General features: G+C 36.9%; 1 protein-coding gene across 1 annotated transcript in view; it reads right to left on the reverse strand.

Moving 5' to 3' along the window:
* map3k5 (mitogen-activated protein kinase kinase kinase 5) overlaps positions 1-20846 on the reverse strand; it is a 75017-nt gene extending 54171 nt beyond the window's left edge. Inside the window, exons 1-3 of the mRNA XM_015041746.1 lie at positions 19296-20846; positions 3752-3891; positions 2210-2233 (exon numbers count right to left, since the gene is read on the reverse strand). Coding sequence (XP_014897232.1) covers positions 2210-2233; positions 3752-3891; positions 19296-19719 — 588 coding nt within the window. The 5' untranslated portion in view covers positions 19720-20846. The remainder of the gene's footprint in view (positions 1-2209; positions 2234-3751; positions 3892-19295) is intronic.
* Positions 20847-23808: the final 2962 nt, after the last annotated feature.

A 23808-nucleotide genomic window follows, 5' to 3' on the forward strand; every position in this document is an offset into this window, starting at 1 on the left:
TGCAATGCATGGAACCAGGCAGCTTATTAGGATTTAAAGTGATAAAAGGCACTAAAAAAGCTAATTCTGAAAGGAATAAGACTAAATGAGACTCTTTTGTATTGAGCATAAACTTAATCCACCTTTTTATGCATCCACCAATGATAAACCGATAAACGTTACCAAGCCAGCTAGCAATGGTTCATAAACAACAAAGAATATATATGATAAAATTGTCCTGTCAATTTTAACATATTTAAGGTCAACTTACATATTTTCTAATGAATTCATTAATTTTAGATACCATACCAACTTTATTTATAAAGCACTTTAAAACAACCACAGCTGATACAAAGTGCTGTACATTAAAACACAACATAACAATTTAAAAAAAAAACCGTAGGAGGCATGTGAACAGCCTGTTAACTCAGAGAATCCCTTGTTTATTCCACACAAGCATTAAATCTTTGGTAGTTTGTAAAACACAGTGAGTGTACTTGGAAATAAAGCTGCTGGAAATCGCTGTACAATTACCTGGGTTTTAATTATGATGGCAGGCAGTTAAAAATATCACATTTCAGACAGTTTGTGACTCAAGCTTTAGATAGAAATCCAGTGAAACATCTACAGAGTATTTTATGCACTCAGAATATTAAAGACAACATTTTTTTTGTGTGTGATTTCAGTGTTTTATACTGACAATTCAGATTGATCCCATTTATGTTAATATACAGGTCTTACAGTTAGTTTGGATCATTTGACAGTGCAGCGTGAAAATGTAACAAAAAATTGAAATTTTGGTCGGTTTTGGTCAGTCAACTGGATGATCAGGTGTGAAAACGTCTCAAGAATGAGTTTGAAAATAAAAAACATCTTGAAAATAAATCACAGTACAATCATACAGCTGTGTTTTGTGGCTGGTTGCACTCAGACAAGAACGGATCTCCTTTCTACTCCTATGAAATGTTTTTATTCTTGAGAGAAATGTAAAAATAATATGAAAAAGTTACGTCACTGTTGATGTTATATGTGACGAGTGTGCATAAAAAATTGGAAAAATAACACTGCAAAAACAAAATTTTACCAAATATTTTGGTCTAGTTTCTGGTGCAAATATCTTAGTACCCTTAAAAAAAGACAAAACTAACTTACAAAAAATGTTTCAGCAAGAAATGGGAGCTTGTTTTAAGTAAATAATTCATTAATATTCCACTAGCAGATTAATTTATAACAAGATATTTTTATAAGTTACTTATACAGCACTTTGAATTGCCTTTGCTGGAAATGTGCCATATAAATTAAACTACCGCACCTTACCATAAGTTAGTTTTGACTTACTTCAAGTGTACCAAGATATTTGCACTAGAAACTACACCAAAATCACTTGGTATCATTTAGTTTTTCTGCAGTGAAAGCATCAATGTCTGCTGTTACAGAATTGCACTTTAACTGTGTTTTTATGAGCAGCAGGATGAGATAAGAGGGGGTTGCTGGAGTTCAGAGGCCGGCGTCTTACAGGAAGTAGGGAGAACAAATGACAGTGGGTGACATGAATGAGTTCACACTCTGATTCTGAGATAATCAGCACTTTTCACTCTGCAGGAGTCGGAGAACAGAGCTTCTCATGCAGCTCAGGGTCAACTCTGTCCACTGAAAATCTCAGCATTTATAACTCACATCAGTCAACATTTATCAGGCAAAATGTGTTGGTGTAGCAAAGTAGGAAGCTTTATCTGTTGCCTCGGTTTTTGCAAAAAGCGATAAAGGTTAAGAATGAGATATATCTGCATCAGAATCTGTATGCAAATTAGATTTTGTGCAGAGGTTACAGTCCAATCTGCCTGTTAAAAACAGGATTTCCTCAGTTTTAAGGAACCACCTTATTTGAATGTTGCTGCCGTTTTTTGCAAACCAAATTCTCAAAGTGCCTGAGCTGTTTCATGCACCATGTGTGGTGAATCACACGAAGCAGCTGTCATGTGGGGAAAAAGCATCTTGAAAGTGAAAGAAGAGGCTTTTTTTTATATTTCACCAAACAATTATCACAGCTCCTCAACCACAGTTTGCTGCAAGAGTGCAAACCTTTATAACGCTGAGAACAGAAGCATAAGGCTTTCGGTGCTCCGTTCATAAACCAGCATGTTCTTTACACAACATAATATGTGTGAGAAACGGGTGAGTAATGTGTGAAAAACGAAGGAGACGGGGGGAAAAAGCTTTATGTACTTACAGTGTTCTTCTGGCAAATTATCTCCTGAAATAAGAGCAAAGAAAATGTTTAGAGGCTGGACAGGAACATTTTCTCCCAGGGATAATTTACTGCTATCACACCTGCTGGGTTAAACCAATCAAAGCTGTTAGTTTAAAAATATAACAAATAGCGGCCCCATATGCTAAATTAAATGCTGAACTAAACGTTCTCCAGTACGAAATGTTAAAACTGATCCCTCTAGCATGCATATTTGAGTTTTCCGTTTGGAAAAATTACTATTCTGAATTATTCTTCCAGTAATTTTCAACATTAAATAACAGCATTGTGCTATCTTCATGTCTAAAGATAATTTTGGCACAAATGTATCATCTCCTGTGTTAACAAGTGCAACAAATGTTTGAAAACAGCTCATTTTAATCATCATGCTCCAACACAACTAATCAGAGATTCAAAAATACCCTGGAGTGGCTCATCTTTTTTACATTTATTCTATTGAAACCACAAAACAACAGAGATATTTAAGTCTTCTGGATTAAACGTGCAGAAATTACTTAATCTCAGTCAAACTGGTAAATCATCTCCTGAAATACGAGCAAAAAAAATGAGAATCTGTGCTAAGCAGTTTTTGGGTCTTAACACAGATTCTCAGTTGGAATTAGGTTTGGACTTGGACTAGACCACAAAAAAACACTTAGAACTAAATTATTTCATCATAGTTTTGGTTGTATGTTTATAGTTAATGAAGGACGGTTAATGAAACTAGCACCGTTTCTGTTTTCACAGTTATTTCCTTCTTTGTTGGTTTGCAACAAGAACTATTAAAGTTTGTGGTTCTAATGTGACGAAATGTGAGAAAAGGTTCAAACTTAATGCAAACGACCAGATTTTCTCTCCGAATAAAAACTTCAGGTAGGAACCTGTCCAAGTTAAATGAAAGAAATAAAAATCACAGCAGAAGCTGCAGAAAAATGAAGATATTAAAACATGATTAAAAAGATTAACGGCTTATCAGCGAAATGAAAGTGTAATTATTTCACTTTAAAACCATCCATGTGCAAGTAAATAAAAAAATGAGAACAAACTCATACAAGAATAAAGTCTATAGAATGAGAATATAGTTGTAATATTATGACAATAAAGAATAAAGTCATCATAATGTGACAATAAAGTAATAAGATTATTAACTGGTTAATCCAAAAATCAGTCCTACAATGTATTGCTGCCAAGTCAAGCAGAAATTTTATTTTTTTAGCTGCAAATGCATCATTTGCTACAGACATTTTGTTGCATTTTAGGCAATAAAATGTCTATTTTCATATTAAAAGAAAAATTAATTATTTGTGTATTTGCATCTCTTAATGCATCTAATATTGCATAAAAAAGGCTTGGATTAAGAATTTACCAATTATTTAAAAATCTGATTAATCACCAGAACACAAAAATAATTGTTAGTTTCAGTGAAATAAAGTTTTTCATTGTATCTGTGCCACATGCACCTGCAGCCTGAACCTGGATGTAGTTTGTAATGGGCGGTGGAGCGTTGCAAACAGGGCGGCTTACCTGCAGAGACTGGAGAGACTCTGAGTTAGTGTCGCAGTACAGGATGATGTTGTTGGCCATGCTGAAGCTCTCTCTGACTCCCAGATGGTAGAAGAGCGAGGGCTGGCGGAAAGCATCTGTCATCTCCACAACAGCTATGTCTAATGATGAAAAACAGGGACAAGTGTAACGTTAGGAGTCCATGCAATTTTCTAATTGACTGTAATACCAATGCTGATCGGCTTGGTTCTACGTTTCATATATCCTGTATATAAATGCATGCAGTGCAGTGAGATTTCCCCAACTACTGCCACATGTCACCAGCAGGATTCTGGTAAAAGGATGGAGAGTTCTCATTCTGGGGGAAAAAACTAAATATCCATTGTCAGCAAAGCAGTCTCCTCTGGAAAAGCATCTTTTTTAGGATCATGGAGTTAATGAGGTCGTAAATAAAAACACATGGAACAGTTTGACGCTCTTCTTTAATTAAACATATTAGAGGTTAAATGCCTACTAACTTGTAAAACAAACATGCTGGTGGTCATTAGTTGCATCCATAAAGGAAAGAGGTGGATGATGTCACAAACTCACACGGTTACGCTCCTGCAAAGTCAAAGGAGCCAGTTTCCAACTCTCCAGCTCCTTCTGGCACAAATTCAGCAGATATTTTCAGAGCAGACCCACTTCAGGTCAATTTAAGTAAAATTGACATCGGGAGTCTGTCAATGTTTTCTGTTATCAAAATGGTTTCCATGAGTTCTAAAAAGTAGACAAATAGCATCAGGGGTGCCTGCAGGATATTATCGGAGGGTACGCACAACACTGTCACTGCACCGGACCCACAAGAGCACAACCACATCTCCAACGTGCATAAAGTGCCTGCACAAACCTAAACCACACAAATACAGGCTACGTGCACTTAACGCGTATGACCCACAAAAACAGTGGACCTGCTCCTAAGTCTGAGAGGAGAAAGTGAAGCAACAATATCTGCTTCATTTCTTCTCTTTTGGTAGTGTTTCACCTAGATTTAACTGTTCAACCCGCAGTTTTAGCGCGATGCTCAGGAAGAGTGCAGCACATGTCACGGTCGGCCAACCGGGCGACCCATCAGCTCTTCAGTTCACAAAATCACAAAAAAGCTCATAAAGCAACCCCAAACAATTTTTTTTTTACATAAAGGAAAATTTAGTATGTCAGTTTAGTAGTATGTCAGTCATACTACTGCTTAGTATGACTGACATCTACACGTCTGCGTAGAAAGTAGCCGCAACGCTACTTGACAAGCTACCGGCTAATACCAAGACTGAAAATATTGAGTTTGTCTAAAATAAATACTGAAAAGCATAAAATATTTAATATATGAAGGACAAAATTCCTTCAGATTAAAAAATGTTTAGTGATTTCTAGTGCTTTCGTCGTTTTTTCCATAATTTTAGAGAATCAACTTGGATGGATGCAACTTTTTATGATTATAATTAAGCTGTTTAATGTAAACAGCTTAACAGGTTAGGTTAAATTTATGGCCTATACAAAACATGCTCACTACATCATTAGATATTTAGAATTCAGTTTTGAGCTCCTTTCAGAAAAAACAGATTTAGGGCCTTTTGTTACTTTAAGCACTTTTTGCTAAGTAATTAATTAGCTACAGGTGCATCTTTGCTACAAATAATCACTAAAGGACTGCTATTTAATTGCATTTTAGGAAATAAAATGTTTATTTTCCTGTTAAATGAACTGAATTATTTGCTTATTTGCATCTTTTTATGTGTTTCTAATATTGTGCAAAAAAAAGGGCTAAGTGGCTAAATGACAAATATGTAGAATGTGTCCATTTTTTAAATCCGATTAATCGTCAAAATAATCAAGTACTAGCCAGTATTACTGGCTTCAAGATGAAGGTTCAAGGAGTTAATCCTCTCCAGAGAAGTCTAAAATAAATCCATCTCTCTCTCTTTTGCCTTTTCTGCATTTAATCTCTTCAGTTTTCCATTACCAAGAAAAACCTTCAACACATTCCTGCAGAGAGACATAACAGTGATTGGAAATCACCAAAATGTGTCACATTGCTGGTCTGTTTTTGACTCCAGCATCAGCTGAGAGGAGGACATGTGACCCGTTACTCTGCTGAAGGCTTTATGCAGCCTTCTGTCAACATTATGTTGGTGGTTCTGATGTTTTACTGTCATGCGTTCAGCTCTGCTGAGCAATCACGGCTGCTCTCCAGGAATAATTGGAGGCTGTGCAGCCAAATCACTCTGTGAGAGATCTTCAGTTCTTCTCCTTGAAATCAAGAATATTCTCCTATAAATGCTGAATATAGATCAGTTGACGGTGGGGAAAGAAAATCACATGGCTTATGTTTGGTCAAACCTCTCAATTATTTTTCTTTAAAGTCATTAAAGACGGCAGTCGCTCAGATTCCTGGCAGTGGGTCTGATTTTGTTTCATTAACTGGTGTAAAACCAATTAGTAGCAATTATTTTGATTGAAAAACAGACATGATAAAACTTGTTTAGGAGAATTTACACAATTCAGCTCAACAATGCAGATGGTTTTAGAGGTTTTCTAACATCGTTAATTGGATTTTACTGAGACGATGAATTGAAATTTATCATGATAAATAATAAACGATACAATAAATGCACATCGTTAGAATGATCTCATTGTAAATAATTTATTTGCTCAGCATCATTTTCAACAGATGTTACAAAGTTGCAAATGACACAAGACTCAGAAATGTGTGTTTCAGAGTCATGACGTCAGTTTGTGATTTTCCAATGATTTCCTCTTTATTAAAAATGCGGCAGCAGCGTTATTACATCACATCTGTTGTGGTTCTGGCTGAGAAATTTGGATTTTCATCGTTTGTATTCGTTCTGTCTCAACAGGAAACATTTTCGCGTGCATAAGAAAGTTTCCCCCCTCGGATTTTGCTGCGTTTTGTTTTCTGAGTGAAAATAAAGCCGAGTTTATTGCATCGTTTCCGTCTCAACAGCTTGTTTGCAATACTCCCCTTCAGATGTAATATTGATGGGGTTAGCTGCCAGCGGAGAAGTGAGACAAGCTTATCTTTTATTCAGCAGGCAACCTGTGCTGCTTGTTGGCATTCAGTCGCATCTTGTCTGCATAAGGCGGCTTACGGGCGAAGATAAACGACCTTTTTCTATGTGTTTGTTCAGGATTATCGAGGTTTTGAAGAAGATAAGAGGTGAAACTGTTTCAACTTTGAGCTTTTCTGATGAAATCCCGTCTCCAGTCCAGTTCTGATTGTGATTGCTTTGAGCCAAAAGAAGATGTTAATCATTAATTGTTCCCAGAGAGGATTAAGGTTGAAGCTAACTTGGTTTTAATCAGAGAATGGGCGTCCTGATACGCAGATCTGATCGTTCAGAGAAAACACAAGCCTCCTGATATCAGACATCACTGCGCTGAACCGCAGACCTTAAAAGTCCTTTCTATCCGGTCCTCTGCCCACTTAGCTGCTAATGAAAATGGAAATGGAGGCAGCTTTTTGTAAAGCTGGGGAGAAAGATGAGGCTGATGATGAGGAACTGATCATCAGAGGCCAAAACGAGAACCTGCTTCCTGTTTGAATTTCAAAGCTTTGTGCTGAACTGCTGATGATCAAATCTGCAGCAGGAAACTTAAAGCATACATTACATCATATTCAAGCATTGGAGTAAAATTCTCAACCTTTGACCTTACAGCTACATATTTAGGAGTGTATTAAAATACCATCTCCTGTACCAGGGCGATATATCAATTTTAAAATTAGTATAAAAAAATAGATCCAAGAACAAAAGTTTTCCCCCCCAAGATCTGCAAAAATGATTTAATCTGCATTTGTTGGATACAGATTAAAATAAAAAGGTTTTGCTTTGAGCCTCATCAAAAATAATGAGAACTTTAAAACTTTCAAAACACTTTAATCTCTTCAAAATGGATTTTCACACCCGTCTGTTTCTGCCAGCTGGTTTCTAAATGAGCTTTATTAGTCCCTCAAGGAAAGTTTATTAATAAAATGCAGCTGTTGAAAAGCTAAACCTGCCTAAAAGCTAAATATGCCACTAATGGGTGTTTTTACGGTTATTTACTGGAGATGCTGTAAAAGTCCTTAATGTTTTTTTACAAATAGTTTGATTTGATTTGTAATTATATTATCCAATATAATATTATTGGATAATAATATTAATCCAATTGTTAATATTGACCATTTTAATACTTACCAGCTGAACACAGCTGCAAAAATGGACTTGATTGTTGAAAATGAAGAAGTATTTCACTTCATGGCTGAGCTACATTTTCATTGTTTAAAAAGTTTCCAGACACTAGAGAGGAAGTCTCTGGGTTACTTAACCTTTTCACCCAGAAGTGACTCACTCTTTTCCTGTGAAAGGAGGATTACATTCTTTTCTGGGACAGAAGGAGGGATTTAAAATCAGGTTCAGAGCTGCTGATTCATATTCTGGTCACACAACAACAAGCTGGAAACTGATTGAATATTTGCCTGGTCGCCTCCTGCAATTCATTTTTATCCTGACGCATAAATGACAAACACAGACTGGTGTTTGTGAAGAAGCTCAAACTTCCTTAAAGCAATAAAAGCTGATATTTAGTGCAACTGCCTGGTACATCTGTCTCTCTAGGAAGTTCAAATGCTGCATTATTTCCAATTTTCTCAAATCTGGCCAATCACTTCCTGTCACAATAACACAATTTGTTGGATCGATAATATTCTTGTTTTGAGACCATTTTTAAGTAATATAATGATAACTGTATAATAATGCAAGAACACAATCTCATCTATAAACCTTAAATTCTAACAAACATTTAACACTGGAGCTGGAAAACATTTTTAAATATCTAAAATAAACAAACAAAAATGAATTTTCCCTACAAAAAGAGTTGAGACCAAAGAACCAGATTCAAGATTTTTACCAGTTTTTGGTAGAAAGGGAGAGAAAAGTGAAAAACCATTGTAATTTTATAATTCACTGATTTTCTGCTTACTGCGACATGCCAACCAATCACCTTAATGTTTTCAGTATTTTCTTCTTTTCTGACCAATCACTGCAACTCGGCTGAATTTTGAAATTTAGAAAGCCGAACCTGCAAGATGAAACAATTTCAAAACGTTTGTAGGATTTGCTTAAACTGTGCATGCAGTTCAGAATCAAGAGTCACTTCATTCCCTTTGCCAGTAAACAGATTCACAGACTGGAAAATTGCCGTTAATATAACAAATATAAAAACAGAATTTAAAATAGATATGCAGTGGGGGAACAAAAGCATTTAGTCTGTGCAACTTGTCCACTTAAAAAGATGAAAAACTTCAACTATGAGAGACAAACTGAGAAAAAGTATCCAGAAAAATCACATTGTCTGTATTTGGAAATTAGAACATTTCTGGCTCTGACCTGCAACGTCTACTTTCTCGTTTTGTCTCTCATACTTGAGGCCTCATCGTTTTAACTTGCACAGTTGGTGGCTGACTAAATACCTTTTCACTGTAGTAAGAAAAAGAAAAATATGCAGAGTAGCAGATGCTGTGATTTTTCATAAAACATGCTGGATTTGCCGAGAAACGGAGTTCATCTCGTGTGTTGCTATGTGCCCGTATCGCACCCTAACAACCTTTTATGTTATCAAAATGTCAATACATAATGCTAAAAGCTCTTGCAATTACATTCGACTCTACAGTGTTTACATTGTTCTCAAGAGCCAGATGTGTAGGCCTGCTTTTTTTTTTTTTTTAAACCGGGGAAACCTCAGCTTCACTCGTGGTACAGTAGGTAAATAAAGCCCTTGTTACAATCAACTGCATAACAAGACGCCGTAACCATGGAGAGGGAGTACGGAAACTGCTGTAAATGATGTGAGTGAAGCCGTCAGTGTGTGATTTCTCCCTCATCTCTAATGGATAGCGAGGTTTGTGTTAGCAGAGAGAGATTTTCCCACACAGAGAGAAGAAGAAAGACGAGGACGGAGAAGCGTCCCAGGGCTCCACTTCACATCATTTCCCACCGAAGGGAAGTTTCTCTTAACCCAAAAAGGAAACTTTCGAGAGCCCAACCTCCAGGATCGCTGCAGAACTTCCAGGAACAGAAAATATGTGACCGTTTTTACTTATCCAGTTACAAAAGTGGGAGAGTTTCACGGCAAAAACACCAAATATTTCTTGTCTAGTTTCCAGTACAAAAAGCTTAATAACCTTCAAATAAACCAAATCTAATTTAAAAGTAGCTTGTCAGCAAGATATAGAGGCTTGCTTTAAGTAAATAATTTCTCAATATTAATGAAAAGTACTTGTTCTATTGGCAGATAAATTAACTTATAACATGGGGAAATTGTCTTGTCAGAAGTAAATGTTTCTCCCAATGGAACTAGAACTTTTTCATCAATATTAAGGAACTACTGACTTAAAACAAGCCTCTATATCTTGCTGAAGAGAAACTTGTGAGTTAGTTGTGAATTATTTCAAGATATTTGCACTAGAAACAAGATTAAAAATACTTGGTAAGATTTGGTGTTTTTGCAGTGTGAGGGAAATATTGGATTTCATCTCCTGTTTGATGCCTTTAGTTGTTAATCAGAGTGAAAGAAAACCACTTCTGTATATTTTTATCTAAAACACTGCATGTGTTTGCAGTTCAAATCCAGCAGGTGTTTTGGTAACAGCCATGGCGAAATCCCTATAACCTGCGGAAACATGCAGAAATAATCCAACCAAATTTTTTCTGTGCCTGCTGTTCCTGGAAATTTGGCGCTGATTAGGAACGCTGTGCACTCGATGGTTTCCGTTCTGGAAGGAAACCCACTTCAAGCTCCTTCTTTCATCCAGCAATACGGACATTAATTTGATGTTTTTCCTTCTTCTTTGGAACTTAATTGTGTTAACTTTTTACTTGCTTTAACTGTTAATGTTGGAAACAAAAGAGTGTTTCAGGCAAAAACAAGCCGCTAGGTGTTTGCCACCATAACTCATGTGGATTGGAATTTTTATTGATCTTTTCATGTTTGCCAATTTGTCATCAGGAAAGCTTTGTTTGAAAACTGTGCAGGTTTTATGTGAAAAGGTTGGGAGGAAATTTTCTCCAGGTCTACACTGAGCTTTAAATCAACGTTATAGAGAAAGAAACCATAAAAAAAAAGCAAAACCAAAGCAGAAAAAGAAAAACGTAGCTCTCATAGATCCTCTAGTCTAAGCAAATTAATCCCTTTTCCCTCAGGACTGTGGGGGAATTCAAGCCGATGACTATTCTGTAGTTTCAGTGTCCTGCCCAGCAGAGAGCTAAATGCAATCTTTATTTTTAGATACAAGTGTTTTGGAAAGAACTGACCCAGAAAACAGAATAAAACATGTTGCAGGAAGCGAGTCCAGCCTGGCTCCCTTTCACCTCTGCTCCACTTTGTAAAACCTCCATGAGGCAACAAGCGGCGGTACCGCGCCTTGGCCCCCAGGGGGGAAATGGCAGAGAACAGAATGTGAATTCATCCATTCCTGACAAACGGAGAAGGAAAAACATGCGCTGCTGTTCAAGCCGCTTTGACATCCCTGCTTGATTCACTTCCTGCCTGCGTTTCAGGGAAACTGAATTCATGTCTGTGACTATAATAAACATAGTTTCACTGTGTCTCGGTTACTTCCACTAAAAAGTTGAAGATAGAAAAACGTACAAGAACACTTTATTTGAAGGGGCACATAAGACATAAACATGACATAACATCTGTTATAAACCTGAAGGAGTCTTCATGAATGTTGTGTCATTCGGTAAATAACGCCACTTTTAATGCAAAGTTTCATTAAAAGTCCATTAATGACACTTTTATTGGACTTTTAATGCAACTTTGCATGGAACAAACTTACTTTTAGGAGTGCAAGCGAAGTTCAAGTTGTAGTTTTACTACAACGTACTTTTTATTTTTACTTGATTTAGCAATATGTACAATATATAAATATATTTTTGTCATACATGATATAATAACATATCAAACAGTTTGTATCCAGGACTTTTACGTTTTTTGTGAAATAAATCAAGGATTTTGTGAGAATGATGATGCAATAGACAAATATTATATTCACGCTGACTTGCAAGTAAGTAATAACTTTATAAATTCAATTTATTATATTCTATTCAATTTTATTATCTTCATTGTTCAATTGAATTATTTCAACTTGGCAGAGGACTAAAAGCATGAAAGAAAACAAGCAAAGATTCAAAAATAGAAAAATAAAAAACAAATACAGAAAAAAATACAGTTTGATGGTTGGTAAGTTAAAATATATAAAATAAATAAGTCACAGTTGCTGTTTCATTCAGTTCAGCTGACGTTCCATTCAAACATGAAACTTTAGCTTTATGACCTTTTTGGCTTTTTCAAAGCAGTGTTTATTTGCTGCAACTTGAACTTTGCTTGCACTCAAAACTGAACTAACCTCCATTTGTGAGGTAAATTGGAAAATGCACAGAAGAACAAAACTCTGATTCTTCTCCTTGACTTTACTTAAAAATGGAATGAAACCATGAAAAAAAAAACAGAAATCCACATATTTAAAAAAAAGAGAAGATCTAAAAACAAATTCAAGAATCACACAGTGGAAGTTCTTGAAGAAAATAAAGTAGAGCCGTTTAAAAATATTGTTATATGAAAGCAAAATGAGGAACTTTATACACTTCATGTGTTTTGTCTAGGGCTAAAACGATTCCTCGAACGATTCGAGTATCTTGATTAGTAAAATTCCTCGAGGAAAATTATCTGTCTCAAAGATTCGTTAAATGATGTTTAATTACTTAGCGCATCATACTCAGGTCGGATGATTATGTGGCGCAACGCTCTCACTGCTGCCCTGAGTTGTTGATGAAAGCTAAGTGTTAACAGCGTAACATCCAATTTTATTGATAGATGTTAATGTGCGATGCCTGGAGTATGGCAGCGTCTCTCCTACCGGAGCTGCTGCCTGGTGGCGGTGAAAAGCGCGGCGGGTGCTTTTATAAAGGTGAGCGGATAGACTGAACTCTGCGGACGGCTGTGCTGTAGTTTATGCTCAACATAAGTTTAGCTTTAACCATAATAAACTCAACAAATGGGTGGAGGAGCACGTCCTGGTTCATCTTGACTGAAGATGAATACATGAACTAAGAACTGAAGTACCTTTTTACAAATGTCTGTCAGCCTGCCTCTTTATTATTAAATTGAATATAAATTCTGATTTGTGTATAATTTTTTTTTCAGGTTAACTAAAAAAGTGAGCTACTGATGTTACAGGTTGATTTTCTAAACTACAGAAAAGTAAATGTAGGGATGTAAAAATATGAAATTCGTGCAGGTGCTGCTATCCAGTATTAGTACTGTTGTTATGGTAGAACTTGCCAAAAAAAATTTTAATTTCTTTCCTCCGATTACTCAATTAATCACCAGAATAAGCGATAGAATACTCAATTACTAAAATAATAGTTTACAACAACCCTAGTTGTGTCACTTTATAGTCTTTTCGGATCAAGTGTTTGTCTATAAGAAGGCACAATGTGCTATTAAATTGACGTTAAGATCAATGTGGAGCTCATAAAAACATGGTCTACATCAGTATTGTGATTGTATTGCACCTTCCTCACGTCATCAATAACATTCAAAACAATTTTGTATCCATTTTTAGGCAGCGATATACATTAGGCAATATATTTTTAAAATTGCAATGACGACATCAGCTGCAATAAACCCACATTTTGTTATAAAACTTTTAGTAGGAAAGAAATTCCACTTTTTTAGGTCTTTATAGAGTTTTAAATGAAAGTAACTGGACATATTGTTATATTGAAGATGTTTCGCCTGTGTAACAGAAAAACTGTAAAAGTGTAGCAGACGTTACTTTAATGGCAGATGCTCCAGTTTTTCCTCTGTTGGCAGCAGCAGAAAAAGCCGACGCCTCTTCCACCTATCCAGGAATTTAAAGAATCCAGACTATTATCACAGCCGCCACTGAGATTCTTCTGGGTCACTTCAATCGTGAGAATTTTCTCAATACAAGAAAAAACTATTTTACAAGTTTAAGACAATAAAGAAAAGTAATTCAGTAAAGTCAAAATGTTAAACTAATCAGAGCAGAAGCATAAATCAAGAACATATTAGCATTTAACACAAAGGACTATTGTGGTTCCAGTCAACAATTTATTCTGATTTAGAAATGGTATGCGGCGCATTCCTGGAAAGTAATCTAATATAAAGCAGACAAAAGAAATAAATGTTTAATTGTGCAGCTGAGAGACAGAATAGCACCTTACTGACCTGCTGTTCTTATATAATTCAGACTCTTTTGAATAATACAATTTAACAAACATTAAATATATGGTTTGAATAAAAACTCCTTTATATTTTTGCATATTTTACATTTTTGTCACCTCTTTCTGTCACCCAGCACACAAACAAAGCAGACAAAAGCTGCACATTGTGTGAGAAAGAAGCACAAATGTGCCAACACACCTCTGCTGGAGCCTGAACACAGTTATAATAGGACACTTCTGTGCCTTTGTGGACCTGCTGCGTGCAGCTTAACATCTTTCAGCCTAGAAAATGACAATGCAGTGAGAGTTGTTGAGGCTGTGAAAAGCAAACAGCACTCTGCAGATGCACCTCACCGTGGTCTCCAAAACAAATCACAAACACATCATGCAAAAAGAGAAATCTTACAGATCTTAGAGGTATTCAAAACACGGGGGAGCCTTAACGAGATACTAAACTTGATGTGAGTCAGTTCTTGTTCACTCTCCACTGTTTTTTTCTAAAGAAGCTGACAGCCCACCTCCTGATAAGTCCAGAGAGAGTTTTAATGCATTTTTTCTTTTTTCCTTAGGACTCTTTAAAAAAGAAGGAATGTTTATAACAAATGAAGAATACTACATTGAGACCTGAATATGCTAAAGCAAGCTCAGGAAGCAGGGCTGAAACGATTAATCACGATTAATCGGTTATCGAAATAATCATCAACTAACTTAGTAAATCAATTAATTGTTATATAGTGTCTGCAGTAACAATTGTGAAATCTCTTCGAGTTCCTGTAATTCCTGTATATGATTAATGTAATCATTATCCAGCCTGTCCTACAATGACCAATAAGAGTGATAACCCGAAGCATTCCTGAAAAAGTAGGTGATGTAATGCGGGTGTGTTTATCCCGTCTTTGGGAAAATAACTAAAATCAGCTGATTAGCTTAAGAAAAGAAAAAGAGATGAAGTGAAACAACATACTTCTGATTTCTAAAGACGTTGTTTTCTTACATCTTTGGCCTCAATGTTAATTTTTATGTTGTTTTCAAGTTCTGATTAAACTCATTTCAGATAGCAATGAGACTGATAGTAATTACACTTTGAAGAAATATATTTTCTAATATTCTGACCATTTTGCTTTCTAGTTCCTGCAGCGCTGCCACCTCAGCAGCTTTTCACTTTCACAGGATCATCCGTCAGGGGGATTAATTAAAAACACAGCGAGAACCCAAGGAGACCCAAATGAAGGAAAAGCAGACAAGCATACCGAACTAACGCCATCATCTTCACGGCACACACACCAGCAAACATGCAAATTAATACCTGCACTTTCAAAGGTCAGTAAATACAAATAAAGGTACTGTGGGTTCTCCCAACTCAACCACACCTTAGAACTGCAAATAAAGGAAACAATACTAACAACAGGGACAACAGTGGTTTCAGGAAAACTAGAGATTAGACTGGATATGGAATAAGACAGAAACAATTAATCGGATTAATCACGATTAATCACGATTAATCGATTATCGAAATAACCGTCAACTAATTTAGTAATCGATTAATCGTTAACTGGAGTACAAACTCAAAAAAAGCTAATATGCTGAAAGAACAACAATCTTTCAGATTTAATCCAAAACTTAATCAACAAAATGTTTATTTTCTTATCTAAAAAGAAACTATGTTGTTTATTTGCACCTTTTAATGTATTTCTATCATTAAAAGGGCTCAAGTTGTTAAAAATATGCAAAATGTGGCAATTTTTGTCCAATCGCCAGAATATTCAATAGATTACTCAATAATTAAAATAATCATTAGTTGCAGCATTAGCATAATTTAGCTTTTATAAGTCAGGCTTGAGGTTTTTTTAATGAAAAATATGCAAAATGTGGTAATTTTTGTCTGATTAGTCGTCAGAATAATCGATAATTAAAAATCATTAGTTGCAGCCCTACTGTAATACAACTATTACATTTAAAGCAAACTGAATGCTGACTGTACTGACTGTCTGTTGGGTTGTAGATGATTTGACAAGAGTTAGTCAGATTTTAATATTTTCTACTTCTACTCTGTTTTTTTCTCCTGTTTTTGAAGTCTGGACCTTCTGCAACAAGAATCTGGCATCTTTCTGCCAAATTAACTCTTTGTTGGATGGCATCATGTAGGAGGCCATTCACAAACACACTACACATAATCATTCTGGTTCAATCTGCTGAGCTCTGCCTCTAAACTTCTTTTGTTTCTTTGTTTTTCTCTGCACTCTCTTGTACCAGCAGAAAGGGGATGAAGTGTGTTTGAGCACAGCAGTATTTTTCTGGGAAAACAGCACTGCCCTCATTGTTTTCTGTTGCGAGAATGTCCCACTGTAGTTCCCAGAATGGAGACAAAACATGAGAGAGGGAACTTATGTTGTGGCAAACAACAAGCCAGTTACATGAATCAGAAGCAAAACCTCTCATTTCACTGAACTCTCTTAGAAGAAAATTGTGCATTTTGTGAGCTGTCCGTCACAGGGTAACACAGAGACACAGAAGAACCAGCCAGGTAGCTAGCCTGACGTGTTTTTGGATGGTGGGAGCAGGATGGAGTACCCAGAGAGAAAAACGCAAAAACAGTACAGAGAAAAGGCTTTAAAAGTCACAGACATCTTGTTCAGAGGCAACAGTGATAACCGAAGGCCTGTCGTAATGAGTAATAAATCGATTAATCAATTAATCGCATGATCAATGAAAAACTCAATATCCATTTGCACAAATTATTATTTTTCTCTTCTCTCTTTCTAACAACTGGATGACAAAAGTCTGCAGTCTGGTGCTTTGGTCTCAACTAGCCTCTTTTTGAAGAACAATTTTGTTTGCAGAGACTTCATAATTCATTTTATTTGTTGTTTTGTTTATTTTTTACATTCATTTCTAATTCCAATGTTAAATTAACTGGAATTCAAAGTTTATTGCTCCTTGAGAATGTGGTCTTGCATTATTATATCATTATTACCATCATATTAGTTGTTAATGGTCTCAAAACAACAATATTATAATTTATTGCAATAACTTCTGGGAAATCTTACCATCCAGAATAATGTGTTATATTGACAGGCCTACGAATGTCAAATTTAGACAGATATAAATCAAACAGAATGTAAACCACATTCAAAACATAAAACCTTTCAGTATATCACACAATGACATCGGATCAATAATGATCCCCTGAAATGTTTTGGTGCTTTGCGCAGTAAATTAAACAATTTGTAGAGCAGTGAATGAATTTGTAATCAGACCTGCTGTTTATTTTCTTTAAATTTCACACTGATGATTCTCTGAGAAACAGTCCTTCGTTTATCTCTCATAAAAGCCAAACTTCCGGTTCCAACTTATTGTTTTTATTACCTGCAGATTATTTTCTTCCACTTAATCTTCTCGCAGTTTTCAGATAAAGTCTTCAAACTGCTGGCTGAAACAGTAACATTTCCAGCTTATGTCCCAACATTTCTTAGAAATAACCTAGTTGAACTCTCCGTTACCCTGCCTTCGACTGTATACATCACACTACTGCTATGTCTTTTTTTTTTTTTTGTTACATACAAGATATAAACAACAACTGTGTTATGGTAAGATAATGTTAAGTTATAACTTCCAGAAATGCAATAAAATACCATTCAGGTAAAAACCAATCAGAAGATTTTGCTTGCATTTTTTGCTACTCTAACAAAGAGAAAAGGAATGCATATTTTTTGATTCACACAAGGCTGCTCCTCTGTATTTCTGTTTGTTTTGTTGAGTGGGTTGAAGAAGCTGCCACAATCAGACATTCTTCGTTTTTTAATCTTTGTTGTGTCTGCAGAAGGCATCCTGACACAGGAATGTGAAAAATGCAAACAGTGGTTGCTGTGTTCCTGTCAATGCTGTCCACAAGCGTTTTTCAGTTCAAACAAGATACCGGCTTCAATATCTTCTTGCTAAGAGGTTTGTAACGCTACATCAGTACAGAAGACCAACCGCTGCACAGACAGCAGTAACGGCAGAGCAAAGCAACATCATGGCTTAAAAGAGGGAAAGAGGAAATGTAACCCTGATACTTGCGGTGCAAAATCTAAAAACCCAAATCGATGTTTTGAGTTTCACTCAGTTCAGCATGTTGCAGCATCAAGCCCAGACATGCAGCGATCTGCTGGGTTCCAGGAGAGCACAGTAATGCCTCCTTACACAAAAACAATTTCTAAGAACAGCAGTGATGCACTGTTCTTTTGAATGATTAGAAAAGTTTAGCTCAAAACCAGAAATTCCTCCTTTCCCTTGTGGTGTAATCACTCTTCAGAGGGGATTAAATCTCCTTATGGATCCACAGATACTGGAATTTAATCACAGTAATGGAGGGCAGAGATATATATGACAAAAATCATTTTAGAGGATTGATCTAAAAGGTTTTACACAAATTTGGAATGAATACACTGTAAAAATGGATTCTGAATACTAGCGGTTAAAATTATTTAAATCTGAATCATCATTGTTAGTTTTTCCATGTAGTTTTCAACACTTGAGGTTGAAACAGTTGAGTTGGAGTAAGATTTTGAGTATCCAACCAGCTTTAGTTTAGCAACTGCGCTAATGCTAAAAATTAAGCTAGCTTGCATGCTAAGTTACATTGAACATCACAGCAGTAGTTATTTGGGAAAAAGTTCCGCTGCCTCCTCAGTAGAAAACAATTTAAAAGTTTATTTCAGTGACATTTAAAGCTTTATTACAACATGATTATAAATTCTGTTCTGTTTTAACGTGGAAGAACGAGTCAAAGCAGCATAAATCCAATTGGTTTGAATTTAACCAACTTATTTCACTATGTTTTAGTAGGCATGTTACCATCAATTGTCTAATTGGTACCGATTACAGCACTGACTGCTCCATCAACTCAAATGTTATGGTGCAGGTTGCAATTCCATAACGTAAACATACACAGAATGTCATTTTGTTTTTCGGGACTTGTTAGCAACTGGTTGATTTAAAATAATTACTCATTTTCAGGCAAATAGGACTCAAAGAGATTAAATATAGTTCATGGTTATAAGAACTTATATTCCAAGAACTCATATTTTGATTTGTTTGTATGTTTTTGCTACACTTACATAATTTCCACCCATAGAATGTATGCAACTTGTTCTATCATCATGATTTTATCTTTATAATCACTAATGCCAGTTAAACTTTAACAGTTTGTTTTGGGAGTGTATCTGATACTTGTTGGAGGAAGTTAGGAGAGTTTTAAAGGGACAGGCTGCAGAATCATTGGGTTTCATTTGACTCACCTGCGTTGTAAAAGCGGTCCAGAACCGTGGTCTCCCCAAAGTCCAGTTTACTGAAGTTCACCGTGTCCAGCTTGCTGCCCACCCTGTCGCAGGCGTCCTTCAGACACTGGAGAGCCATGCTTTCCGCGTTATTCTGCTGGCTCGCCTCGCCGTTCACCACATAAGCCACCGTCACCGGCCTGCTTTTGCACGACTTGCCGGCGGACAGCAAGCCTCCGGTTTCCACCTGACTGTCCCCGGAGGTCGGGCTGTGTCCGCTGCCTCCAACCAGCGGATCCTGCCAGAAAGTCCCGGCTGCTGGAATGCCTCCTCCACCTCCGCCGCTGTTGCTGCTGGAATGTTCCCCGCTGACAGCCTCCCTGTCGGGACCAGCACCGAAGGACGGCACCGGGAAGGAAATCCCTTCTTGGTCTTGGTTCATCATCTTTCAAGTGTCACTTAACGTGTTGATTGCCGGTCCAGCGGTCCTCCATGGAGAGCCAGCGTTACGCACGGCCGCAGCTCATGAAGCTCCTGCACGGACACGACGTGGAACCTTGCCCCGTCTCCACGCAGGTAAACAGCCTGTTAGAGGCACAAGTGCAACTCCACGTCATGCTGCATGCTTGTCGCTGATGACGCTGATAGCCGCTGTAGATTGACCGGAGTCACGACGATGTTCCGCTGGGAATACAGGCGAGAAACAGCCGCGGAATCTGCACATTCCGTCTCAGCTCGAGAAAAGAAATCCACCCACTTTACTTCTCAAAGTTGAGCAACAATACCCTGTGCCAGTGCAGCGGCAACAGCAACGCCCACAGGAATTACAAATGTCACACTGAGTGGAAGTTAGGCGAAGCGCGGCTTCGCTTCTGCGCAGCGCCTAGTCATCTTTCAAAAGAGAAACTGCGCCGCGCAGACGGAGAGAGGCGGACTTCATGAGCAGACAGGCACACCCTGAACTCTTATCTCCCCGCACAGCCCCGCCGACTGGGCGGAGAGACAACTGGGGCAGCTTGGAGTAACTGGGTGGAGAGAAAACATTGTGCACTCCAGGACAGGAGCAGCAGAGTAAACAGTGACGCTATTCCTCAGATCGATTAATCGAAATAAGAAACTGTTTTTCTAAGTTTATCTGATACGCACCAAGTTTCTTCTCTTTTCAGAAAGAGAGAAGATGACGCCAAGTAGATAACCTTTAATGCTAAACCAATGCTTCCATTGATATGCAACCAGAGCAACAATAAATAATAAATTCGGCTAAACAAATTTCGGATCTCACTTTGCTTAGGATTACAGTTTAGGAATGATGTAATTGATTCAAACAGATACTGCTTGCCGCTGTCTCAAAGCTTTTCCTGTGAAAGGCGGACCTCTGGTGGTCAAAAGTAAATGTTACAGGAAGTTAAAATATTAAACGCAACAACAATCATGCACAAGAACAATTTATGGAGAAATAGCAGTTATGTTTATGGACTGTGGGAGTGAACACACATGTACAGTTTTAAACCCAGGACTTTTTGCTACAGGGTGCCTACTAACTGCACCACTGCAGCCCCTGAAAATGTCTATATTCTTACAACACTTCATCAAAAATACACAGTACCCTACAAAAAAAAAATCCCTACCTCTTGAGCCTTATTGCATTTTGTTGATGAAGTGTTTTTTTTTTTAATCAAATCTGTGAACAGAGATGTTCAAGTTTGTTCTGGTCACATGTTGATCATCTCATTGATCTGTGGATTTCTGCATCTCCTCTAGCAAGTACCACCAGTTACAGGATATCTGGTGATGCTAACTTACATGGGATCTATTATGCAAAAATTCACATTTTGCATGTTTTTATACTTCCATTTGGGTTTCTACTCCCTCTTAAAAATACCCTTTCAGCTGTTATTGGCAATAAATTAATATTTATTGATGTCTGGAAAACAAGCCATTTAGCCCCTTTACCTAGAAAATCATGCAGAGCTCCAACACTTTGTTCAGCTTGTTTTACCACATTATGTACTGTACAATGGCTGCTGGAAAAGACAAGTGCTTTGTTGTTTACTTATTCAGAAAGCACTTGCTGCATTCTTGTCGGTTGTGCAGCAATGTACTGTTGTACTGTTTGTACTGTACAGTTTTGTAATTGCGTATCTGTTTACAGCCACTGTCACTTGTGTGCGAATGTTGAAGTTTGGGAGGCGTGGCCAGCAGCATGTTATTTGGATTTAAAGTGTCAGAGTCCTACAACTCATCCTGAAACAAGCTCAAAATAGGCAAAAGTGACCAAACTAAAATCTCATTATTTAAGAATTTTTTTTTTTTTGTGGCTCTAGTGGCCTTTATTTGATGGTTAGTTGATAGGAAAGTGGGTAATGAGAGAAGGGGAAGACATGCGACAAAAGTCACCAGGCCTGGAATTGAACCTGTGACAGCCATGTCAAGGACTGAGGCCTCCATATGTGGACTGTGTTTAACTCCTGCGCCACCACAGCACACCCATTTGAGGATGATTTCGTGGAAAATTCTATCCTAATCTGTTCAAGGAAGCGGCACTCCTCTCAAGGAACAGATGTTCTGTACTGTGTTGGCAAAAGTTCACAAAGGCTTGTAATATTTCAGGCTTGAGGGAAGTTTGAAAAAACTTCTCACTTAAAACCTGTTCTGCATGTTTTGGTTTCTTCCCTGTTTCAGAACAACTGATTTAAACTGTATCTGGATCCTGCAGAACTTGATCATCAGCTGGATGACAGCAGAGAAACGTCTGAAAACGTCCAGGGCAGCTTTTACTGAGAAACATTACAGCACCAAACAAAGGATTCTGCATTCATCAATGTTGTTTCAAATGAGAAAAAGTTAGAACCATAAACACAAACTGTGATTTTTATGGACAAATCTTTATCGCAGATGGATATAATGACAAACTCAGCATGGCCAAGTTAAATCACTCTTTCACTTGCTTCGAGGAAATTATTTCTGCCCATAACAGAGGTGGCTTAAATATTTATGATTGCTTTAAGGGAAATAAACAATTATTTGTTCCCACACAATTTCCTTCTGTTTTTGCTTTTTTGGGTTTCACGTAAATGTTTCAACGACAAAAATAATCTTAGCAGCTACAATTAGGGGTGCACCGATTTATCAGCCAGACGATGTATGGGTGTCGATTTCTTAAATTTTGGGAGATTTGCAATTGGCTGATTTTTACATGTGAAACCGAACTTATCCACCGATCTTATCTACCTCAGCAAAGGTCTAAAATTCAACTGCTGTCATCTGCTCTCCCGTGAAAAAGGTTTGACTGACAGACCGGCCCAACAGGTCAAGTCTGCATGTTTACAGTTAACAATAGCTGCTGCACTGTTGCCAATTCAGCAACTTTCTTACTATATTGAGCAACATTTCAGACAAAAAAAAAATTAGTATCAGCCAAAATCCGTTTTGCAGGTCCAATTACTGATTGCAGTTTTTGGTAATCAGAAAACTGATTACCTAAAACCCTATTTTCAATTGATAATTTAACTTATTATGGGGAAATAATCCATCCAAAACACACGGTATGAAAAAGTGAAAAAAATCTGCCAATGAAACTAGAACTTTTTCATCAATATTATGGAATTATTTACTTAAAACAAGTTTTTCTTCCTGAAAAATTTAAAAAGTTGCTGAAAAGTTACTTACAAGTTAGTTTTGTCTTATTTAAAGCGTGCAAAGATATTTGCACTAGAAACTATACAAAAATACTTGGTAAGACTTTGTGTTTTTGCAGTGTTTGCTTCTTATTTAGATAAGGTCACTATGTTTTGAGATACTTTGTCCTAGTTTGTGTTGTCAGACAGTTTATAAATAATGTCATTTATACAGGTCAGACTGTAATCAGGGTTAAGGGTGGAATCAAACCATAAGGTGATTAATCACAGTTGATACCTGGTTTTAAAAAGTGCGCAATTACTTTTAACATCGTTGGATGGGTATAAAGTTATAATATTATGACTTTATTTTCTTAGCATGGCTCTACTCCATCAAAGTTTGGAAAGCTTTGTTTCCTTTTTAAATGAAATAATTTGAAAACAGCTTTAATGAAAAGGCAAAAATAACAAATGGCAAATACTTTTTGACTGCATGTTTCTGTCCATGAGTTTGAAGGAGTTTAGTTCTTGATTCAACAAAATGTCTGTCTGGTTTTGTTTCAGAAAATCTACAGCAACACTATTTCCACCTACTGGCTAAAACTTTTAATGCTAAAAAAATGTACAAAGTTGTACACAACGGTTTGAAGATGATGACAACTTTGGAAAGAGTGACAAGTTATAGATGGAATAGCTTGTTCCCTGGAGAGGAAATAATACCTTAAACCTCATGACTGACATCAAGAAGAGGCCTTAAAAAGAAAGGAAGAAAAGCAGTGCAAAGGGTTAAAAGGGAAAGAGGGAGAAAAGAAGAAAATCCACTAGAAGTGTCCTTCTACACCTGCAGAAAGAGAGAGAGAAAAAGCAGAACAGAGAAACCTCAACAACCAACATATATAACAAAAACACTGAAAAGC

Source organism: Poecilia latipinna, unplaced genomic scaffold, assembly GCF_001443285.1.
Source record: "Poecilia latipinna isolate Pla-1442-1.1 unplaced genomic scaffold, P_latipinna-1.0 Scaffold567, whole genome shotgun sequence".
Lineage (NCBI taxonomy): Eukaryota > Metazoa > Chordata > Actinopteri > Cyprinodontiformes > Poeciliidae > Poecilia > Poecilia latipinna.